Source organism: Etheostoma spectabile, chromosome 6 (assembly GCF_008692095.1).
Source record: "Etheostoma spectabile isolate EspeVRDwgs_2016 chromosome 6, UIUC_Espe_1.0, whole genome shotgun sequence".
Classification (NCBI taxonomy): Eukaryota; Metazoa; Chordata; class Actinopteri; order Perciformes; family Percidae; genus Etheostoma; species Etheostoma spectabile.
This window is the reverse complement of record NC_045738.1, coordinates 8,688,459-8,711,675: the sequence shown is the minus strand read 5'-3', so window position 1 is coordinate 8,711,675 and position 23,217 is coordinate 8,688,459. Positions and strand designations below refer to the sequence as shown.

At 39.6% G+C, this 23,217-nt stretch overlaps 2 protein-coding genes across 3 annotated transcripts in view; one reads left to right on the top strand and one right to left on the bottom strand.

Moving 5' to 3' along the window:
* Nucleotides 1-9,437, bottom strand: part of invs (inversin) — a 22,778-nt gene extending 13,341 nt beyond the window's left edge. For both annotated transcript variants that reach the window (XM_032519377.1, XM_032519379.1), the window contains exons 1-3: nucleotides 9,265-9,437; nucleotides 8,555-8,645; nucleotides 544-643 (exon numbers count right to left, since the gene is read on the bottom strand). In XM_032519377.1, coding sequence (XP_032375268.1) covers nucleotides 544-643; nucleotides 8,555-8,557 — 103 coding nt within the window. In that variant the 5' untranslated portion in view covers nucleotides 8,558-8,645; nucleotides 9,265-9,437. The remainder of the gene's footprint in view (nucleotides 1-543; nucleotides 644-8,554; nucleotides 8,646-9,264) is intronic.
* Nucleotides 9,438-9,481: 44 nt separating this feature from the next.
* On the top strand, nucleotides 9,482-21,999 carry erp44 (endoplasmic reticulum protein 44). The gene is made up of 11 exons (XM_032519386.1): nucleotides 9,482-9,663; nucleotides 14,806-14,878; nucleotides 15,416-15,455; nucleotides 15,822-15,937; nucleotides 16,638-16,822; nucleotides 16,959-17,074; nucleotides 17,168-17,342; nucleotides 17,590-17,701; nucleotides 17,818-17,959; nucleotides 19,715-19,817; nucleotides 19,909-21,999. The coding sequence occupies exons 1-11, from the start codon at nucleotides 9,604-9,606 to the stop codon at nucleotides 20,017-20,019; spliced, it is 1,233 nt and encodes a 410-aa protein (XP_032375277.1). The 5' UTR covers nucleotides 9,482-9,603; the 3' UTR covers nucleotides 20,020-21,999.
* The last annotated feature ends 1,218 nt before the right edge of the window (nucleotides 22,000-23,217 follow it).

The window sequence follows — 23,217 nt, the reverse complement described above, 5'->3', positions numbered from 1 at the left end:
GGAATGATATGCAGCAAAGGGCCGCATGTTGGAATTGAACCTGCGGCTGCTGCAGTGAGGGCTGAGTCTCCTTACATGGGGCATGCACTCTACCAGGTGAGCTACCCAGGCACTACCTCTTCATATTTGTTTTGCTGGACATTTCTATTCTATGCCTGAGCGAGACTCTTTTTCTGCATTATCAAGATTAAATATCAACATGGCATAATGTCTGCACCTTCACAGACGGGTGGACCATCCTTTTAGCAGAAGGACCATGGTGCCAACTTCCATGCTGATGAGCACCTGCTCTGCTGTAATCTCTCTATGCAAAACCCTAAACTCCTGCTAGCTGCTGCAACTGTCCCTGCACTCTGAAATTTCCACAGATGTGGTAAATGCAAATAAATGTTTCTTTTAGAAATTAATAAAGCAACACATTACTACTCATTAATGTGAGTTGAACCCTGTGGGATTGGGGTGTTTTGATGGCTCTGTGTGCCCTGTGCGATGCAGTTTATGTAGTTAATAAACCTGTAATATGTTTAGAAGCTGACTGCCTACCTGTGATGAGTTTAAGGAGGGCGCTTTTATCTCCATTGACAGCTGCAGCATGAACCTGCGAGCCGAAAGACGCAGGTCCCGGGCTGGATGTCGCTGAAGCCTGCAACGCAAACATATAGAAAGTAACCAAGAAGGAATAATTCAACCTGCATGAACAGACACTCAGCTGTTTAATACAGGGACATTAAGCGGAGTCTAGGCTGCTTCCTTAACATTCGTTTAGCCGTAAACACATCCACAACTGGACATAATCACACTTATGTTTTTAATGCTTATGATTTTTAACTGTTTTTACTTGTGTTTTATCTGTTTAACTGATTTTGTGTAAAGCACTTTGAATTGCCCTGTTGCTGAAATGTGCAATACAAATAAAGCTGCCTTGCCTTGCCTTAAGTCATTCATGCATAATTCCATAATAAGACATGTTTAAATGGCTACTGCTAATGGAAATTTGGAAAACACTACCGGTCACCACAAAAAAACAAAAATTTAAAGAAATATTACTTAACTCTCACATCCAAAGACACTATTTAAAATGTTGCCCAAATAGTTATATTTCAGGCAGATAACAAACACCTAAAGCCCTGTTTACAGATACTTTCCGATGTTTGCTTGCAGAAGGGAGTGTGTGCGCACGCTTGTATGTGTGCGCTTGTGAGTGTATATGTGTGTCTGCTCCTGCTGAGGGGGCTAAATCTCTTCCTGGCCCCACTTAACCAGAGCCCAGTGAAAGCTGGGTAATCTGTAGACAGGAAGCAGCTGGGCAGGGGGAGACCCTGTGTGAGCATGTAAGAGGGGGGGGTCTCTCTTCATGTCTTATTCATGTCTCATTAATACTGCAGCATGCCTTGCTGTGTGTGTGTGTGTGTGTGTGAATGCATGCATGCATGTGTGTGTGGGGGTTTAGAGATGTGGGACAAGCCCTGCGGGGCACAACACAAAAATCAATTATTACCCCTAAACACACAAATGCTGGAGGCACAAACTCATGCCTCATGCCACAATCTGAGATTTCTCCAAGACATTTTCATCAGGCCTACAATTAGATCACTACTATCAGTTTTATAAAATAGGAATTGATAGAAAATATTGATATATACAGTCGCTTGCATATGTTTACAAACCCATGCTAAAGTTGATTAAAAAGAGGAATAAAAAAACATCTTTTGGAAATTGATCTTAATGCCTTAATTGAAAAAAAGGAAAATCAGACCTTTTAAGGACACAATTTTCTTTGTGAATGAATAATGTATTGTAAATCTTCCTTAAAATACAGGGGGCATAAGTATACACACCCCTATGTTAAATTCCCATAGAGGCAGGCACAGTTTTATTTTTAGAGGGCAGTTATTTCATGGATTCAGGATACTAATCATCCTGACAAAGTTCCCTTGGCCTTTGGAATTAAACACACCCCATATCATCACATACTCTTCGCCAAACCTAGAGATTGGCATGCTGTTATTTCAGTTAGCTTAATAGCTGGTTTGATTTGCATTGAGAGATGATCTTATGAAAAGTTCCCCATGCCTATCTCTGTGTATGGAGAAAGGTATGTGATGATGTGGGGGGGGGGGGATCCATGAAATAACTAGCCTTTAGAAGTAGAAATGTGCCTGCCTCTATGGAAATTTAACATATGGGTGTATTTAAAATGTGCCTGCCCCCTGTATTTTAAGGAAGAAAATTTATTTATTTTCAATACATTATTCATTATTCATATATATATATATATATATGGAAATTACCCATCATATATATGTAAGTATAGTATATAAGTATAAGCAGGCTGATTACGTTGGTCAGTTTCACAGTTTTGAAAAGTGTTAAAACTCTTGGTAGGAAAATTGAAGGATCTGAAGGGAGGAGGGACTACTCCAGTGTCCTCCTCCCTTCTATCTTATCCCCCCCCCCCTGCCGTCACCTCATAAAGTGTTCTCCTGTAGACACTGCGTGCAGCATGGCAATTACCCATCATGCTCGCTGCTTTCTCACGGTCTGCCAAGTAGTGGCAAAGACTTAATACAGGTTAGTTAATACATTTACTGCAAAGTAGGTCTGTGTGCACGTAAAGAAGGATAGAAGCTGCACATAAAAGGTGTGTGTGAGCGTCGGTGTGTGTGTCTTTGGGCACATGTGCCACGTCATGGGAAGTTATTTTCCGTGAGAGAACTTTTACAGGGGCTTTACTAAAATCAACCACAACCATCTCTAAACATCTCTAATTTACAATGATTACTGTGTGCATGCGCAATGCGTGTGCATACGCACATACACATGCACAGTCTGCAAACACTAATATCTAACACATGCAGAAATGGCAGAGGTGACATGGCCACACTTTCATAGAGAGTAATATCACGATTCTTAACATCCTCTTACACAGAGGACTTATACTTCTTTTCAATCTTGACAAGAGCGCATTCTTAACTTTTGTTTTACTTCTGTTGACTTATTTTGATATTTTTCTGCATTTTTGAGTCAATTTGAAAGCCCCCAGCTGCCACAAAAAAATATGAATTGATTTGTGAATAATCTAAGATTCCGAAAAAAAATCATAATTTGGCCAAACACTGACATAAGGGACACAAGTCGATACTTGAATCTATGCGAGAGACATTCATATTGCCAAAAGCAGGCAATTAGAGTTTCATAAGGACCTGAGTGTTTTAGAAACTCCTACAGTGCATCCAAATTTGGCTAAAAAGGCTTTTGTGATGCAGTGTCTGAAATCAAACAAAAGAGGGTGTAAAAACAACACCAGGTCCTGTTGAGAGGTTTGAAGTGGTCTCATTTAGCCATTCACACGTGTTCCTCAGGGAGCACTCCACTTGTTAATATGAAGACAATAACTCAGAGTCAACTATTGATCACAGGCTGACGTGCAGACCAAGTGATTGTGCATCTGTATAAGTATTGATTCATGCTGATGCTGACATTATTTAGGCTTTATTCATATTTGGCCTCATATAACCACAGTGAGTTTAACAAAGAATCCAAAAACTCCCACAAAAGCTTTCAGCAACACTACGGGAGTGCTGTAATACACACTGCTGCCTCCTTACACACACAAACACACATCAGACGCGTAGTAAGACATCACTAACACTTCAATTGATGCCATTGAGACAGACAGGCAAAGAAACCAAAGAGTCAGTGTGTGTGTGTGTGTGTGTGTGTGTGTGTGTGTGTGTGTTTGTGAACAGTGTGTTTGTCTATTTGTTTCTCTAGCTGTCTGTCACTGTGAAGGTGTCTGCTTTTGATAGAGGACATTGCTAAGGCATGCTGAGTAAGCAGTGGGGAACAGAGCCTGCGCCTGTGGCCTTTATTTCAATTCTAGACAACACATACACACACACACACACACACACACACACACACACACACACACACACACACACACACACACACACACACACACACACACACACACACACACACACACACACACACACACACACACACACACACACACACACACACACACACTTTTTATATAAGTATCTTTATACAGTTATGACTTTATACAGTTATGACAGATTGTGTTTTGGGCCTTAGCATTAAGGGTACCTATACCACCTACATGTCTGTGTGTACAATCTCCACATACACTCATACACCATCACACCATTCCCGTGTTAACTTGTGACGTTGAGCAGAATTTGGACAGAAAACAAAAACTTAATATACACAACTGGTGGTTGCTCTTTCACATTGTTGTGTTAATATGTGTGTGTGTGTGCCTCTGAATTAGTCACAGCAAGAGAAGATTGACAGAATAGAGGACAGAGAATGTGTGGTTGTGTGTGTGTGTGTGTGTGTGTGTGTGTGTGGTGTGTGTGTGTGTGTGGCAGATAGAAAATATATTGTAAACACATATTTAGTTGTAATTAAACTTTTTGTAGTCACTACTTATTCTTTTATGTTTTGTTAAAAACCAAAAGCATTACTCAATCACATAATTTGTTTGTAATAATCAACTTAAGTATGCAGTACACAGATCTTATTAAGCAGAGACCACTAAGGATGTTGATGTTTCTGCATGAGAGGGGCGGGGTCATGTGAACTATTCTGCGTGGAAACGATGCAAAGAGGAAAAATATATGTTCTGAAAGGTTTACGTCCTGGTTGAAGTGTGTTTTATTAATGTCTGTTAATGTTGTGGGTGTGCATTCATGTTATCTGGGTTTTAGTTTTGTATGGTTGATTTAGTGTTCACGTTTATCTACATTTATTATTGTACCATGACCGAGATCCGGGTGGGGACTGATGGCCTCTGGGCATGGAGAAAGTGTTCAGTTGCATATACACAGATTGCCGATCTGATACTGCCGACTCATTTGCAAATCATTCCATGCAGCACAGTACAATGGAAAATGTCGATGTTTTATGTAATTTGTTTTTCCTTTCTGTTTTGTAGGAACACATGTATTAAATACATTATTCTTAAAATCATACTGTCCTAAAGGAAAAAAATATATATATTTGGTTTCACTTTACTTGAAGGGATCTACATAAGAGGGACATGACACTGTCATCCTGTCAACATAACACGTCTTTTAGTAATTGTCATTTGGTTTTGTCATGACAAGTTATGGTTAGGGTTCATGTATTCATTACAGTGTCATGGCACTCTTATGTAGATACCTTCAAGTAAAGTGTTACCCAATATTTATATAAATAAATTATGTCTTTAGTAGTGATAAGTGGCCTAATGTTTTATATTTGTACTGTTTCTTTGCATGTTTAACTTAAGCATGCATGAGACAACAGGACTCCAGAAAAAAATAATGTTTTCTAATGATTTTTAGTAATGACTACAAATGTAAACTTGATTTGTCTACTGCATTACCTTACTATTCTGTGTTAATACAACTTAACTTGTTAAGTTTCTCCTTGTGTGAAAACTTAAACGGTTTTAGGCAACGGGTTTCAACGCAAATTTCTAGTAAAGTCAACTAATTTGGGATAAAAGTGTAAAGGCTGCAGGGATCAGTCCTTGAGTTTTGACTGACAGGTAAAGAGGTGGGAGGAAGGATAATATCAACCCACAGGGATGCCCGATCTGTAAGGCCCTCTTTCTAGGGAACTTCCTGGTTCCCCAAGGACCAATGAGCTGGCTTCCTCAGCTGGGGGCCGGGCCCTGGGGCACAGCAGGGCCAATCAGCAGGGGGCTAGAAGGCTGAGTGACACACAGATCTGCTAATTTACATCATTACCACAATGCATCCTGACAAATGAGCCCCCGGGGTGTGAGCCAATCACCTGGGAGAGTAATGCAATTAGGTGGGACCACAGCTGTCAATCCCACAGCCATGGGGGTCAGGCAGTGAAGCCTGTGGGTAAAACACCCCTGCCTGCCTGCTGCCTGTCAGTCACACACCATCTATACATGCATACATATATATTGTATAGAGAGGAAACACACACACACAACTCACTATTGCAGATATATGAGGTGTAAGATGTATGATGTGTAAAGTACGGAAAACAGTACAGGCTGTTTCTCTATTTTACTCCTGAGGTTGGAGGGTAGGTGGGAATCAGAAAGGGAGGTGATATGTGTGTGTGTGTGTGTCTGCTCAAGGGACACAGAGATTAACTTGTGTCCTCCAAGGATTTACACCTGAGTGCAAGTGTGTGCATATTCGCATACGTCTAAGTGTGTGTTTACATTTGCCCATGTGTTTTTTGCCCACTGGGGCACTGTTTTGTTTATGCTCTGAGTCAGAGCTCTGTATGAGAACTATGACAACAAAAGGGGGAAGAGGGCAGAAACGTAGGGGAGCTAAAACTGGTGCCAAATAGCCCTGCATTCGACTGGCACTGAAATGAGCGCTGGTGGTAATGAGGCCTATCTTAGTCTCATTAAGTGTAGTGATATCATACCGGAGAACTACACTGAGTTGATAGGGTTCTGCCCAGCATGTCATTAATGTTTGTGGTGTGTGTGTGTGCATGTGTGTGTGTGTGTGTGTGTGTGTGTGTGTGTGTGTGTGTGTGTGTGTGTGTGTGTGTGTGTGTGTGTGTGTGTGTGTGTGTGTGTGTGTGTGCGTGCGTGCGTGCGTGCGTGTGTGTGCGCGTGCGCGTGGGCTGGTCGATGCTGCTGTGACTGGCAGACTGACGGGCGGTGCTAGAGATTGATCAGAGGCACTAATAACACCTGTCTCAAAACACCTTTGCTCAGAGATGTAGACTTGAGACTTGGTGACTTGGACTTGAGATTACTAGCCGTCAGTCAAGCCATTACAATGGCTGTGTATGTGCCACAAGTCAGTATTTCCCTGTTTTAAGAGAGGGGGAGGGACTAAAAAATAAATAAGTAATAATAGTTAAAAAGCTAGTTTTAGCTTTGATTTCATTAATTTCACTGAATATCAATAATATCAATAATTATCATTCAGTAGTCGGCAAGGCGGACAGAAAAAGACAGAGGAAGAAAAAGAGTGAGAAGAGAAGGGGGAGGGGAGACATAGACTAGCTTGGGGACTTTATCCTCTTCGGCCCTCCATATCTTTTTTTCAACACTTCTAAGTCTAATTGGACTAAAACTGTGATCTAATTAAATGTCCAATTAAAGTTCAGAGCGCAATGTGCCCACCGGCAAATCAGAGTACAGGGACATAATCAGCTGGAAAAACAAACAAAAAAATCAATGGCAGCAATGGAGAAAACAGTAAAGGAAGGAGAGGGCAAAATAGGGAGAGGATGGACAGATGAAATCAGAGTGCAATGAGAGCAGTATGGGTGTGTGCTGTATGTAGTGCAATAGGACTGTCTTTACACCAGATTACCTCACAAAATACACACATTGGGTTACGGACCAAACTAACTACTCATAGGCTGAGTACAAGAATTGTCCAAAACTGCAGCGAACAACGACGAAATGGCCAAAACTGCCCTTTTAAGTAGATTCTTTTCACTAATACTGTACATGTTTTCTGCAAATAAAATAACAGTATATTTTTAGCAGTAACACATAGAGTTGGGCTGGGTTTTTCATTGTATTTTTAGTTGTGTTGTACAAGTTTGTTGTCTAAATGAAGTATAAAAGTGATGAATCTGAACTGCTTGAGAATTACAATAGAAATATTTGTTTCAGTTTGAATTCACATAACCATATAGTATAATGCAAACAAGACCGTATAGCCAACTCAACAAGTGATTTTTCATACCTCAGCAGATTTTGTGATATATATCAATACTGGAAGAATTTAATTTTTATCTGTTTATTGATCCCCTATGGGGAAATTACAATTTACACTCTGTGTAAATCTACTACTCACTTTGATGGTTTTACAATCGGTCCTGAACTACACACGCTCAGGATCTATACATGCACTATCGAAGAGATGTAAGAGTGAGTGGGCTGCCAGCCGAACCAGCGCCCTGAGCGGGTGGGGGGGGTACAATGCCTTGCTCAACAGCACCTGGCAGTGCCCAGGAGGTGAAGTGGCATCTCTCCAGCCACCAATCCACACTCCGTACTTTTTGGTCCACACGGGCACTTGAACCAGTGACCCTCTGGTTCCCAACCCAACTCCCTACGGACTGAGCTACTGCCACCCCAGAAGAAGCATTTCTGGATATTGTGTTATTGCTATTCTATACTTATTTCCCAGCAATAACAATTTAAGAAAGACATTATGCGCCTCTTTCTTCTACACAACTGATATTCAGATAGGAAGAGAGAAATTTACCTCTGACTCCATCTGTGATTTGCTCACACACTGTGAACCCCCTATGGACAGCTTTAGCCCATAAAATATTAATGCTGGGATTCAATTCAACATTCCACCTTAATCTTAATAACAATTAAGCTTTTTCATCACACACAATTAGGCTTGTTCCCCATAGTCTTAATGGTCTCGACTCTAGAGAGAGAATTATAAACCGGTAGTACAGCAACCAACAGATACACCCGATTATTACAGAAAATAAAACTCTTCTGGGATTTCTAAACCTAAATTAAATATGGGTAGTTTATCTGTGTGTGATGGATTCTTCTTACCATAGCTGAATCAAGGGGGACACTTTAGCAGATGTTTCTCAATTCAGTGTCGATGCCCGTCCAGGTACCATACCTGCCTTGATCTTGGCTCCTGCAGGGGCAGAGAAGAGGATCACTCACATACTGAGACAAGCCCACCTGTTCACAGAAATAACTGCCAGCATAACACGGCTACTGTACTGATTACAGGAGGAGGGAGGATGCCTCAGAATTACATATTATTTGTGTTAACCAGTCTTCTCATCTAATCTGATTAGGTGCAAAAATAATTATAATAAAGTAAAAATAGTATCTGTTATTGAGTTGTGGAGTCTTTGTGATTAAGCAGCACGTACGCGCACGTGCGCCCACACACACACACACACACACACACACACATACACGCACACTGCTTTGCTGGACTTAGCGAAAATAGTTGCAGGTATTTTGCGTCAGCTTATCTAAAGGTTTTCCAACTAAGTTTTGTGCCACAAAGTAAGTTCAAAACGCATTGCCAGATGGTGAGAAAATGTCGAACAGAGTATTACAAAAAGTGAAGCATAATGATGCAACTCCCCTCTGCTCAAGAGAAATCAGTTAACATTATTCATAAACGTGCTACAGAAGTAGCTAACACACGTGTGACAGTAGATACAATAAGTATATCGTTAATGCTATTGTATATTAATAACGTGATCTTTCTACTGCTCCTTCGCCGGTGTTATATTTACCGTTTGATTTAGTCTCAGATGAAAATTTTAGGAAAGTTTTCTTCCAAGAAGCCCCGTTGAATCGCCACTGTATGGATGACAAAACACTACAACTCCCGTTACTGTTGTAAAGCAATAAACCTCCATGATGGGAGTTTACTCCATCATTCAGGCCAGCCTCCTGGCGGTTTCAAAAACTTCATTACCCACAAAGCCAAGCAAATACCGGGAAGTGTCACTCACGTTTCCGTGGTCACCGTGAGATTGGTTCGCCGTCGGTTTCCTGCAGCAGTAAGAAAAGCAGCGTCGAGACAAACTGGGAAGACTCAACACCACCACCTCCAATAACTATACTGTACAATGAAACTAATAGCAATATCTCCCTCTCTGGATATTCGCTTCGTCACGGTTTTACTGCTGGTAAGTGTTTGTATTTCAGCCCTGGAATGTGCACTGCTTTGTACCTACAAGAGCAAGCTAACGTTAAGCTAGCTAAATAACGTTAGTTAGCAGCCGGGGGATAGTTAGCTGCTAGCTAACCAATGAGCCTTTGCTGGCATGAGACGTGGCTTTAAAAGTTGACTAGCGAGCCTGCTCACTCGCTTTTGATAGTGCAGTTATTTATTAATCAGGCTCATTAAGAAGGCCTTTAAACTGGATTTCAACAAGCGACTCCCATAACTAGCGTTAATCAAGTTGTCCAACTGCAATGTCAATTTAGCACGTTAGCTATAGTGTTGTAATAAGCCTTAATCCTTCTTATATAATCGAGATGTTACTCGCATAAGAGACCGTAATGTAAATTTCAAACTTAGAAATTAGCTGTAGTTTGAGTCATGATAACTTTGTTGGGGACGAATGAAGCATCGAGCTAGCATTAGCTGTTACCACATATTGACAGCAGGGAAATACTTGCTAATTGCTAGCATTGTTAGTTTAAGCATTTTGTTGAAGGGGTTGATCTGCTGTGATTGATCAACTTATTTGATATTGAATGGATGCGCACATTTATTGTCAGAATCTTAGTGTATCTGTATATGTCTCTGAATGATGCTCACCGGTTGGTGAATTCCTCTGTTGTGGCTCATTCTTATTGGCTGACAACCCGGAAGTAGAGAAAGCGCTGCTGTTCTGCTGTTTTGAGCCATAGACATTTGGGTTGTGAGAGTTTAGGGCCTGAAATGAAAACTGAAAACTGCTCTTTGAGTTTCATAGCGTTGCCTCCATCGGTCTAACCACAGTCATCTTTTATAGTAAAAAGACACAGTGACTGTTTTGACAAAGTTGAGAATGTTAAACTTTCATAGAGAATCCGAACATTTGCTCTATGGAGCTTTTTGACATTTCATGGACTACTAGTTTATTATTAATTTAATCACAGACATTTTTCATGGCAGACATTTTGATTTATCAAGTAGAACAAATGCAGGGGAAAGTAGCTCACCTAAATGGAATGCAGTCATTTTTTACTGTCTTGTGCTTTTCCTTCTATGACAACCCAAAATGTTTGCTGTGACAAATCTCTGTTGACAGATTAATCTATAATACAAATAATAGTTTGTTTTAACCCTAATTTTACCTTTGGAAGACACTAATGGAAGGAAGGGTGGCACTTAAACTCAGAATATTAGTGTGTGTGTATAAGCAAAAGTTCAGTTACATAGTTATGGTTACCCAGTAAGGCATGCAAGCTCTGGTTATTTCACTTATTATTTTAAATGTGGCCTTCTTGGAACCCATATTGATATTTGCAGCCTCAAGGACAATGACCGTCATACATCCTGTTTAAAGAGGATCTTGAGTTAGAACAGATAAGGAGATAGTGCAGGCATACTTTTAAAGTGCTGTCTGTTATAGAAGTGTTAACTACAGAAGTGTTGACTACAGTGGCTGACGTTAGATGACACAGAAATATATGGGATTGCATTTACAACCTCAATTAATTAAATCTAGTAATAGACTATTTTCATAACTCAGTTTTCTTTGGGCTTCATGGTGTCTGCATTGTTAAACATATGCCCTTTAATAAACTATTTAATTCAGGCTGCAATTAACTTACGTTAATACGTTATTGTACCTATAAGTTATTTGTGTGTCTGTGTTTACAGTTGGCAGTCAGAACATCTCCAACATTGGTGTTCTTTCCCCCATTTCACCCTTCAATGAATGGAGGAATGAATTTTAGCCCTTACCTTTTCACTATACCGGTCTCTCTCATACATTGTGTTAATACAGCATTGGAATCAGAGCTGGAATTCAGAAATCCCCTGTTGGTACATCATACTCACACCCTTATTGTTTTTTTAAGTGAACCAGAGAGGAAAATACATGAAAAAAGGATGGCTGCAAGATTAGTTTCCTAACACAAAATACTAGAATAAGACTGACCATAGTTCTAGCTCCTGTTCTCTAACAGATAAGTTGTCAGAGAAAATGTGTGAAATAAAACAAAACGGGATAAAATTTGCAGTATCATTGTGTGAAATATAATGGCCAGATTATTTGAGTAAAGAGTGACTGAAAGATTAAAAATGCAAATACAGTATACATAGCCATAATGAAGTATTGGAGAGCCCTATGATTTGTTGACGAGTTTAACAATCTATAGGTGGAGCTCATAATGAGCACTGCTAATTCATTTAAATATGACAGCTGATGTAGTTTCAACACACTAAGAAATAGATGCTGCTCCACTGTTCCATATTTTGTTAGACTTTTTAAGTTAAACATACTGTGTTTGGATACTTTATTAAAGGAAAGAGGTGTGTAAATCCTTGAACAAGTTATTAGACCAAAATTAAATACATTATACTAGTTACTGTCTTTTGAGAGTAATTTTTTGTATTACAATATTACTTATTCTGAATTGTAATGCTTTACAATACTTTTGAGTTACTTTCACCAAAATAACAGCTTAAGTTTGACTTGGCAGGTAGCTGGTGAATTTCACCTCCGCATCAATAAAGTCTCCTCCTCATCCACTTTAATACATCATAGATTATTCATAGTATTTTGTATAATTAATATTAACATGCAAAGTAACTATGCTATTAAAATAGAGAAGTGAAACGTACAATAAGAAAGTAGGAGAAAATTAAAATACTCAATTAAAAGTACCTTATAGTTGTATAAGATTAGATTATACTTTATTCATCCCACAACGGGGACATTTCCGTATGACAGCAGCAGCATTTTCTTCAATAACAACAAAAAAACACAAACACACAAACAAGTAAACAATAGACAATGATTATATGGTAGACTGAAAGTAGGCAAAATGGCGTCAAATAAAGGTATTTTAAAGTGCGGTTGCCATGGTACAAGAAACAATATTGCGGTGTAAGTAACGTTAAAATTAAATAGAATGTGTAATTAGAGTAATAAAGCAAGAGTCGGTAGCATAATATAAATATAATGAAGTACGGTATAGTTACTGTCCACAGCTGATCAAATGCAATGATATTTACGTGTAGCAAGCCTAAACATTAATTCCAGACGTGTTTATATCTGCAGCTTGGACACACTGCTGTCCGCGCTGACGTATCTTCGTCACTTGTTGGATCACAGATGTTGTTCGTACCGCTGTAACACCAAATTCTGTGACCATCGTATTTTGTGACCGTAGGGGGTGCTGTTGCCACGGTGCAGCTTGAGCTTACTCACACAGACGACTTTGTTACAACTTTGTTACGCTATCAGCGTAAACTGCATGCTGTTTATAATGAAGGTGAGTTTAGCGCAGAGAGTTTAAAAATGTTTTTTTTTACTTGATATATATGTACATGATATACGGTAGGTTATATTCCATTTTGATTGACTAGGGTGTAATCGTGAATCTAAACAAAGAAACTAAGATATATATGTATGTATGTATTTGTGTGTGTGTGTCTGTGTGTGTGTGTTATGTTTATTCTGTTGGCCCCTAATACAAATCACAGAGTAGACTTAATCATGAGGATGCGGTTGAAATAGATAATAATAAAACCATGTAAGCAGCATGAGGCTGTTACCTAATCTACAAGATCAATAACCAAGTAATAATTTGATTGTAATTGTGAACTCATTTTGAATTGTCCCTATAAATAAATTCATATATATTTGAACATTAAATAAATACACACTTAAGTCACATAAAATTGCGGTCACTTGAAATGGTTTGGTTGTTTTGACAGGTGAATTTTGAAATGTTCAAATATATATGAATTTATTTATGGGGACAATTCACAATGAGTTCACAATCACAATCAAATTATTACTTGGTAATTGATAATTTCCTCCCACAGCTCTTTTGGATAAAGTTGTAACAAAGTCGTCTGTGTGAGTAAGTTCAAGCTGCCCAGTGGCAACAGCGCCCCCTACAGTCACAACATATGATGGTCACCCAATTTGGTGTTACACCGTCTCTGGTTCTAGCTCTGACTACGGGAACATAGACGAGACAGCACGCTTCAACGCAGCATCAAAAATCCTGAAAATAATGTCCATCTAATGTATCTGTATCTGCAGTCATCTCAACCATCGAATACAGCGACAGAAAATAATACTCAAGGCTCTTTTTTTTTCCTGTGAAGAAATGTTTTGCGGTGTTAGTACATTCTTAAAAAACACTAAATGTTCAGTTAAAATGCGTTGTAACTCGCGTTACTGATATTGTAACGGGTTTAATATGACTAAATGTAATTAGTAATGCGTTACATTACTGCGTTAACAGTAGGACTGGACGATTAATCGTAAAAAGATTGCAATCTTGATTCACCCTGTTCACAAGTTAAATTTGTAACGTGGATCATTTTTTAAATATTTATTCAAAAAAATACATGTACAGTATGTTATTATTATTTGCCCTGACTTTGATTTTCATTTAATTTTACGAGCCGACTGCATCACAAACGCTATTATTTTCTTCTGTGAATTTTAAACATAGACTGTATGAAAAAGGTTTTAAAGAAAATATATATATTTTTTTAAATCGTTGCAGAATTGTGATATAAGTTCTAAGCTAAAAAAATCGTGATTCATAGCTTTCCCCGAATGGTGCAGGCCTGGTTAACAGCAAAAAGGGATGCAATACTGTAATTCTGTTACTTTGGTAACACGTTACTCCCAACACTGCTTATATCTGTCTTTGTTGACACCATGTCGGCAAAGAAATAATATCGGCAAAATATGTGGGGGAAATTATCTAAAACGTCTTCTTTGCTTTATGGCGGGTTGCAAACATAAAATGACCTAAAAAATAATCGCAGTAAATTATTTATTCAGAAAATAACGTTTCTATTAGCGTTTGTCACATAAGCTATTTACCAATTAAGAGAAAATCCGATTAGATTAAACGTATAAACTTTGTTGATTTTCATGAAATTCAATTTAATTTTTACTGTTTCCAGAAGGCATTTTTCATTCGATAATACTTAATTTGCATAAAAATGAGTGGATGGAAACATGGCTACTCACTTGACTGTTATCTGTCTTTAGCCCCCCCCCCCCAATAGTTGTCCTAACCAGCAAGTCTGTGTTTTTATGTTTTAATTGCTGATCTATCTCATCCCTGTGTACCTGTAGGTGATGGGCCTCTCTACTCCTGGACAAGCAGAAATCACCAGTCTGGATTCAGCCAACATTGATGATGTCCTAAGTAAGGCGTCACGCTTTACTCTTTTAAAGTGTCTTAAAGGAATAGTTTGACCTCTTGGGAAATGTACTTATTTGCGTTTTTGCTAAGAGTTGGATGACCGATTTGTCACCAATTTTTAAAGTAGTCACCAGATTTGATTTTATTGTTAATGTTCATTGTACATTGATATATACAGTATATATTTTTTATTGTTCACCTCATTGTTGCAGGTTGGACCTGCTTGATAGTCATTAGCCCTTGGCTTACTTTTTCACCAAATAAACATTTAATGAAATTGTACCAATGGGTGGTATGATAGATAAATATATATGGCTATGAGTCACTGGTCATACATTTCTGTGCTCTGCTTTCTTGTTTTTTGTGTTTTTTTGGTTTGTTTTTTTTTTCCGTCAGTGGCCAAACACTCAGGGGTTTAAGATTGATAAGCCTAATTACCGTAATTACTTTTACTAGGAAATTATACATTCTGAGTGTATTTATTCATGTATAGAGGCTTATATGTATTTCCTCATTGTGTGTGTGTGTGTTTCCTTGCAGATAATGCTGGGGTGGCATTAGTCAATTTTTACGCTGACTGGTAAGTGTGTTGTTTCTCTCCCACAGTCATTGGGCCTGTATATTATGTCAAGGATGTTTAAATGAGTCTTGCTCATGATGCAGATGTTTCTTATGAATGCCACATGGTGCAATAAGTATAATTAGATTGCTGTCATTTGCAGTAGAGATGTTGTTGATTTATTTTAAAAGGATTTTTACATGTCTGTTTTAATATCATTTGGTCTAGTTAATGGATGCATAATGGAACTGTTATAGGCAAAAATCATTTGACAACATCGTCAAAACTGCAAAATTTAGTCCAGTGGATCTAAAAATCTATTTAATTTATTAACAAAAGATGGAAATCGGTTTGGCCTCACACCACCTCCCCTACCCCCTTTTACAGGTGCAGGTTCAGTCAGATGCTCCATCCAATTTTTGAGGAGTCATCTAACATAGCGAGAGAGGAGTTCCCTGAAACCAAGCAGGTGGTGTTTGCCCGTGTTGACTGTGACCAACATTGTGAGTATTATGTACCTTTTTTAATCAATTTCAGTGTTCTTTAACATTGTCAAATAGGTGCCATTTATTTACACCATTTATTCATTTGATCAAAATGTATTTCATAACTATGTGAAACAAAGACAAGTAAACTAATCTTAGTCATTTTAAAGCTACTATTTTTACTTAATAAAATGATTAATCTGTTGTCCAAATATATATATATATATATATACTATGTATAAAATGAAAAAGGCACACACACACTTACTATATTTGATGCACATATGTACACATAGGTGCCCAGGACACCAAAGCTCAGACACATAAACCGCCAGTCTCAGCCTTTTGAGATAAAGCAAATTAAAGAGAATTATTGATGACCTGCAAACTGTTTGAAGACTAATGACAAAACTGCTGCTTCCTGTGAAGATGGGAGGCTTAGAGACACCCCGCAGGGAGATTGACACCTGCCACATGCACACACACATTCAGTGTGTGTAGAGAGAATATTTACTCTTGGCGGGGGGCGGCTTTCATGTGGGAGATCAGAGCTCAGAGCTGACAGAAGGTAGTGTTTTCAGACTGAGTTTTAACCGGCGTCTCTGTCAGTGCTACCGCTTATCATCCACCCATTCCCATGTGTTTTTACTCCGCTTCTTCCTCTTCATCAATTGATTTGTCCTTCTTTACTTAACTTCTCCCTTCCCTTGCTGTGTAGCGGACATAGCCCAGCGGTACCGCATCACCAAGTATCCGACATTGAAGTTGTTCCGTAATGGGATGATGATGAAGAGGGAGTACAGGGGTCAGAGGTCAGTGGCGGCCATCGCTGACTTCATCCGCCAGCAGCAGGTCGACCCTGTGAAAGAGATACACTCAATGGAGGAGGTTAATACTCTGGATGTGAGTCACACACACACACACACACACACACACACACACACACACACACACACACACACACACACACACACACACACACACACACACACTATTATTTCTCTTCTAATGTCATTATTTTGACTTTCTTATTCAACAGAGGAGCAAGAGAAACATCATAGCTTACTTTGAAATTAGGGACTCCGATAACTACCACACATTTGAAAAAGTTGCCAACATCCTTCGAGATGACTGCACGTTCACGGCTGCCTTTGGGTAAGACACAACACCATCTTTATGTTAGGCTTAGTTCTTAATTCTTTAGTTTCTATTTATCTTACATTTTTCTTATCTGCTTTACTCCTATAGAGCCGTATCTGAGACTGAGCGCTTCAGTGGAGACAATATCATCTACAAGCCTGTAGGGGAGGGCATCCCTGACATGGTCTACCTCGGCTCACTCACCAACTTCGACCTGACCTACGCATGGGCCCAGGACAAGTGTGTGCCTCTGGTCAGGGAGATCACCTTTGAAAATGGAGAGGTTTGCTACCTGCTTTTTCATATAGAGCATTGTCTGTTTGTTTTATTGCTTTTTGGCCAGATATTAGTTTGTGTAAATCTGGCTATGTAGATGATGTATATGAGAGATATTTATATGAAAAACAGCCTGGAGTTTATTCATGGAGTCTGTGGGTAGTCCATCTGCTGTGCCATGGAAAGGCCCTGACTCCATTTGTCCTTGACGCTTTGTGTGTGTGTGTGTGTGTTTATGTTTTTGTGTTTTCCAGGAGCTGACTGAAGAAGGAATTCCTTTCCTTATCTTGTTCCATGTCAAAGAAGACACAGCAAGCTTGGAGAAGTTCCAGCATGAAGTGGCTCGCCAGCTCATCAGCGAGAAAGGTGAGTCTGTATGTTTGTGGCATGTTGTACCTATCAGGAAAATTAATTTTAGTTACTTATAGAACCAAACAGCCTTGTGTACAGAAGTGGTGTTTATGGCATTGGTGTCTCCTCAGGGTCTATAAACTTCCTGCACGCGGACTGCGAGAAGTTTCGCCATCCTCTGCTCCATATCCAGAAAACTCCTGCTGACTGTCCCGTCATCGCTATAGACTCATTCAGACACATGTATGTCTTTCCTGACTTTCAAGACCTCAAGTAAGTACCACCTCTCACTTTCTTTTTCAAATTTAGTGCATGTGTGCAACAATATAATCCTCATAGATGCACAATATTATCAATGTCTAATAAATGATTGTGTGGTCATTTCAAACAATACCAACATATTTTATTTTTATTCATTTATTTTGTGGTAGCACCATGTGTGCATCTCCCTTTGAAACATTTAGAAAAAGTTTTTTTTATTTTTTTTATTGGGGCTGGTCGTTGTTTCATGCAAAAAGACATATAAATGAAAACTTACCACAAATGCAGCTGTAATTAACAAATAAATCATCCACATGTCAAATCAGTCTGATATATTTAGCATTCTTTTGGACATTTTTGAGCAATTATTAAGCAATAATAACTGCAAAAAACTTATAGCGTACATGAAATTGTTCCTAACGGGATCTCCTTAAATTAAGTTAATTTCATTACACACACACAACACACACACACACACACACACACACACACACACACACACACACACACACACACACCATAATCCACTGTGCACCAACAACAGAGAAATGTCACACTCCTAAAATCTGTCCTTTATGAATGGGCCAGGACACCGGAGCTAATGTGACATGATTTGGCACGTGCAATAAGTGCTAAATAATCAGTCTAATCTAATTAATCTTATTTATTATGCCCTCGACCCCCCCACCCCAATCAGAGTCTGATCAGATAGACAGAAGCGAGGACTGACAGCCCTCCACAACCTAAAACATCACTCACCACTGCATGGGCACACAGCTTGTAATTACATTAGCTTGTGTGTGGTGTGTGTGTGTGTTGTGTGTGTGGGTGTGTGTGTGTGTGTGTGTGTGTGTGTGTGTGTGTGTGTGTGTGTGTGTGTGTGTCACGCGCATGCTTCTCTGACACATGGGGTTAGCTGTGATTGGGGACCTGCTCCGCCCGTGTGATATGACAACAGCTCATGACCTGTCGTTAATAAGCACACTTCACAGGACAGCGTTGATGAGGATTAATGCTGCTTCATGACACGTGCAAAGGCACTGATGTTCTCTGCTGCCGCCACAAGCTGTTTAGTGTAATATAAACTCTGTCTTTATTGGTGAACTTTGTGTGTAGAAATGCCTTTGTCAAACAGACTGGAATGTGTTAAATATAACAGACTTAAATGTGTTACACAATCTACTAACGATCTACTAGATAAATAACATAAATTAACTTAATGCAGTTTTTAGATTTTATTGGCATATTTTGGCATTACCACCTATACATTTTACATATAATTATAACATGTATATAATTTATTCTGGGGCTAACCTAGCCTAGGGGTGTTTATGAAGGTTGCTGTCCAGGTTGACATTATCCGTTAAAACACCTGACAGTGTAACCCTACTTACTGTATGATAGGCTCTCGTCCATCACTGTGACTGTCCCATCCTTTTGACCTATGGACCAACCTTATGTCGGAGATATAGCCCAGGAGGCAGAGTAGGTTGTCCATTAATTGCAGGTTTGATGATGTGATTGTGTGTGAATGGGTGAATAAGAGACTTAATTGTAAAGCATTTTGTTCACAGAGGTAGAAAAACAGTACGTCAGACCATTCCCTCTTTATTTCTGTTACAGGAACTGTTTCAGTTCCTCTAATAAGAGTTTTTTTTTTTTTTTATCTGACTTGTATGAACAAGTCCCAAAGGAAAATGTAAGAGTTTTACAATGAGGATACAACAATGTTCTCCAATATGTGTTTCTGTGCGGTTATTTTTCCAGTATTCCTGGCAAACTGAGACAGTTTGTGTTGGACCTCCACTCTGGAAAGCTACACCGAGAGTTTCACCATGGCCCTGACCCCACGGACAGCACGCCCGGACAGGTCAGACAACAGAGCGCACTACTGAGTCTTTGGAAACTGGTTTTGCTACATCTTGTGAAACTTGACTGTTTGTTCTGACTTTTACCCTCAGGAGGAGATTGAAAGAGACGTGGCCAGCAGCCCCCCAGACAGCTCGTTCCAGAAGCTGGCACCCAGCGAGACTCGCTACACCATCCTCACACGAGACCGTGATGAGCTGTGACCTCAACAGCCTTCCAGTGATCCTGTGACTCAATGCCACGCCCCAGAGTCAGGGAGGGGGTTTGGGTTGGGACAGGCCAGCGGGACAAAACAGCAACACCCAACACCCTTACTGAAGAGAGAAAGAGAGAGAAGAGCAGGAAAATGAAGAGGAAGAAAGAGGAGAAAAAGAAGACCAGGAGGAGAAAAGAGGGGTTCAGTCCACGACACAACCATGTTGAAATAACCTATATTTTCATAACTCTTTCACGTACAATTTTTATTTTGGATCAAACGGAAGGGGGGTAAAGTCGAAAATGTGTGGGCAGGGGTTAGGGGCATTAGGGCATCAAGAGAAGTGTTTTTACTTTTATTTTTTGGAGCTTGTAAATATGTTTGTGCTACATGGGAGTCTCATTGTTGGTCTAAATTAAATGCAGAGTTTTCTTTATTTTATTTCTTTCTTTTACATCACCCGGCTTTTTGTAGTAAAAAAAACCCGAACAGTTCCTCACTCCAGTTGTACGGTTCTTATCTGTGGGTGGTCCAGTTCAGCCTGTCTAATAGGAGACGCTTGTTTAGTCTCTGACCTCATGACTGAGCCTCAATATGACCAACTCTAGTCTAATTAATTTGTATAGTACAAGTTATAACAATATGGCTGTTTGAAGTAGCTGTATCTCCATATCTTCTCCGCACACAGAGTCTTGAAGGAATAGAAAAATATTTTTAAATGCTTGGTAGGGCTAACGTAATTTTAAACACAACTTCAACAGAAGATAAAGAGACAGCTACTCCATTCTACTTCATGCACCCCTTCTCTCCCTGGTACTTAATGGTTATGGATGGTCTCTTACAGTGCTTATAAAAGTATTGCCCCCTCAGAACTTTTTATGCGTCACTGTTTTACAACGCTGAATCACAGTGGATGTAATCAACAGAAAATTCTGTCAAAGTGAATGAGCCCTTCTGGCCATCATTCTAAATTCCGTGTTCAGTTTAAGCCTAAAACTACACCACCAAAACACATCAACCCCATCATGAAGCCTGCTGGTGGCAGCAGCATGCTGTGTGGAGGCTTCTTTGTAGCGGGCCCTGGGCGACTTGTGACGGTAGAAGTTATAATTGATGCAGCAAAGTACAGAGCAATATTGGTAAAAAAAAAAATACAACTTTAGATGTATATTTTACAGCAAGACAACCTCAAACAAAGCCAAATCTACAAAGGAAAGTGACCGTGAAAGATGTAGTGTCCAGATGTGTAAAGGTATTACAGTCCTATTTAAGTAGGCCTAAGGCTGTAACTGTTCACAAAGGTGCCTCTATTAAGTATTGTCTTAAAGGACATCAATGCTTATGCAATCAGGAATTTTTGGAATTTTGTACCCAAAGAAATCTGAACGTCTTATTTTTCTGTTCAGTGTCTAAAATGCTGATTACCTCCACTACTGTAAAACATTAAAAGTCAAAGGGGGCTGGATACCTTTTTAAAGGCACAGTGTTTGCATGACACCTCTGAGTTGTGTTCCAGGGATTCAAATAGAGGGGGAAAAAAAGGTTCTGCAATGATGTACTTTAAAATGGTTATGAATTTATGAAATGGCTGTTGTTTTTGCCGTTACCTGTTGTCAAGTGTGTCATCATGCTGGGGGAGTCCTTCCCAGTGTTTTAAGAAGCAGCGAGTCAAGAGGGGGAAAATCCATGTGATGAACAGTGGAAGTTTACAGTCTGCCACTTTATACAAGTTCTCTTAACACTGGTTTTGTCTCTTTATATGAGCTTTTGGTACAAGTCTACATCCCTGAGATCCCCTGAGTGTGAATGCATCCAAAAGCGGAAGCCAGATTGAGTGTGGGGACCCATCGCTAAGTTTGTACTGTGCATCCTGCCCTTCCATTTAGGCCAACAGATACCTGCATAGTGACATATCAGCCCACATACAGGAGGTCAACAGGGGGGAGTGTGATGCCATTTCTAAACCAGTCATCTCAGAGGAGAAGAGTAAAAAACAAAAGTAAATTAAAAACCATTTTACAGGATATTGCGTTGTCTTATGCTTTGTATGTCAGTCTCTCTGAACTTTACTGGTGTCATTTACTGTAATACCTATCCAATGAATGACATTACTGTTGAAAAGCATTTTATTTGGCAGAAAACCAGCAGCAGTATAATCAATACATGGCAGCTTCTTTCACTCCGGTCCCTGAAGTGATCTAGACAGTGGCGCTTTTTCTGCAGTTTTGCTCTGACACTTTGCAAAAATAAGTCCATAAATATATACAGTATCATTCATACGATGCTTGAAGCACAACCACTTTAGTTTACATTTTCACGTGAAATAACCCCACTATGATGTTAGGCAAAAACATTTTCTCCATACATCATTCTTATTGCAGCTTTTTGCATTTTAGAATACTGAGGCATGATCACTGGTAAAACGAACAATCAGAAAAAGAGAAACAATGTTCTTGTTAGTGATAGCCTTTGACAGAACAGTTGGGTCTGTTAAATCAACTTCATTTATTTGGTGCCAAACATTTATTTTAGTAAGAAGAGATGTGTTGTCATACTGACCCAACCACACACTAAAAGATGTAGTGTATATACTGCTCAGTTGTGTTCAGAATTAAATTAAATTACATCCGTTGTGTGTATAAAATCCTCACAAACCATTCATACACAAACATCAAAGTATCTGACTAAGTAAAGCTGGTATTACAGGGCTTGAGTCTCTTTAAGGCAACGTGATACCGTCGGAGGTCTAGTTTGTGCTTCTGATTGGTCAGTCAATACTGAAGCCTCAGTCTTTAGTCAGCACCTGAAGTCAGAGGTCAAACCAGAACTGTTGGGTCATTTGTCCTTGTTTGACTCTGGTTCAGCTGGTGGTGCTGTCAGTCGTTTCATCTGCAGATCCACTCGGGCTTTGCGGTGTTTCTGGACCAGGTTGCCACCAGCAAATCCCAAGGCGCCCCCCCCCAGAGCAGCAGCAACCCCTGCGACTTTGAACCCAGCCAGAAGGCCCAGTGGACCTCCTAATACACCGCCCAGCAGTGCCCCAGCAACCGGCAACACCGCCAACTTGTAGCCCACCGTCTAGGGAGACAGGAAGAAGAGATGTGTCCCAGTTTCATTTAACATACACACACCTTTGGAGGTGTTAGTTCTTTGTGGCTTCAAGACAGTCTGCGATAAAGTATGGACGTGTCTATTCTTTCATGAT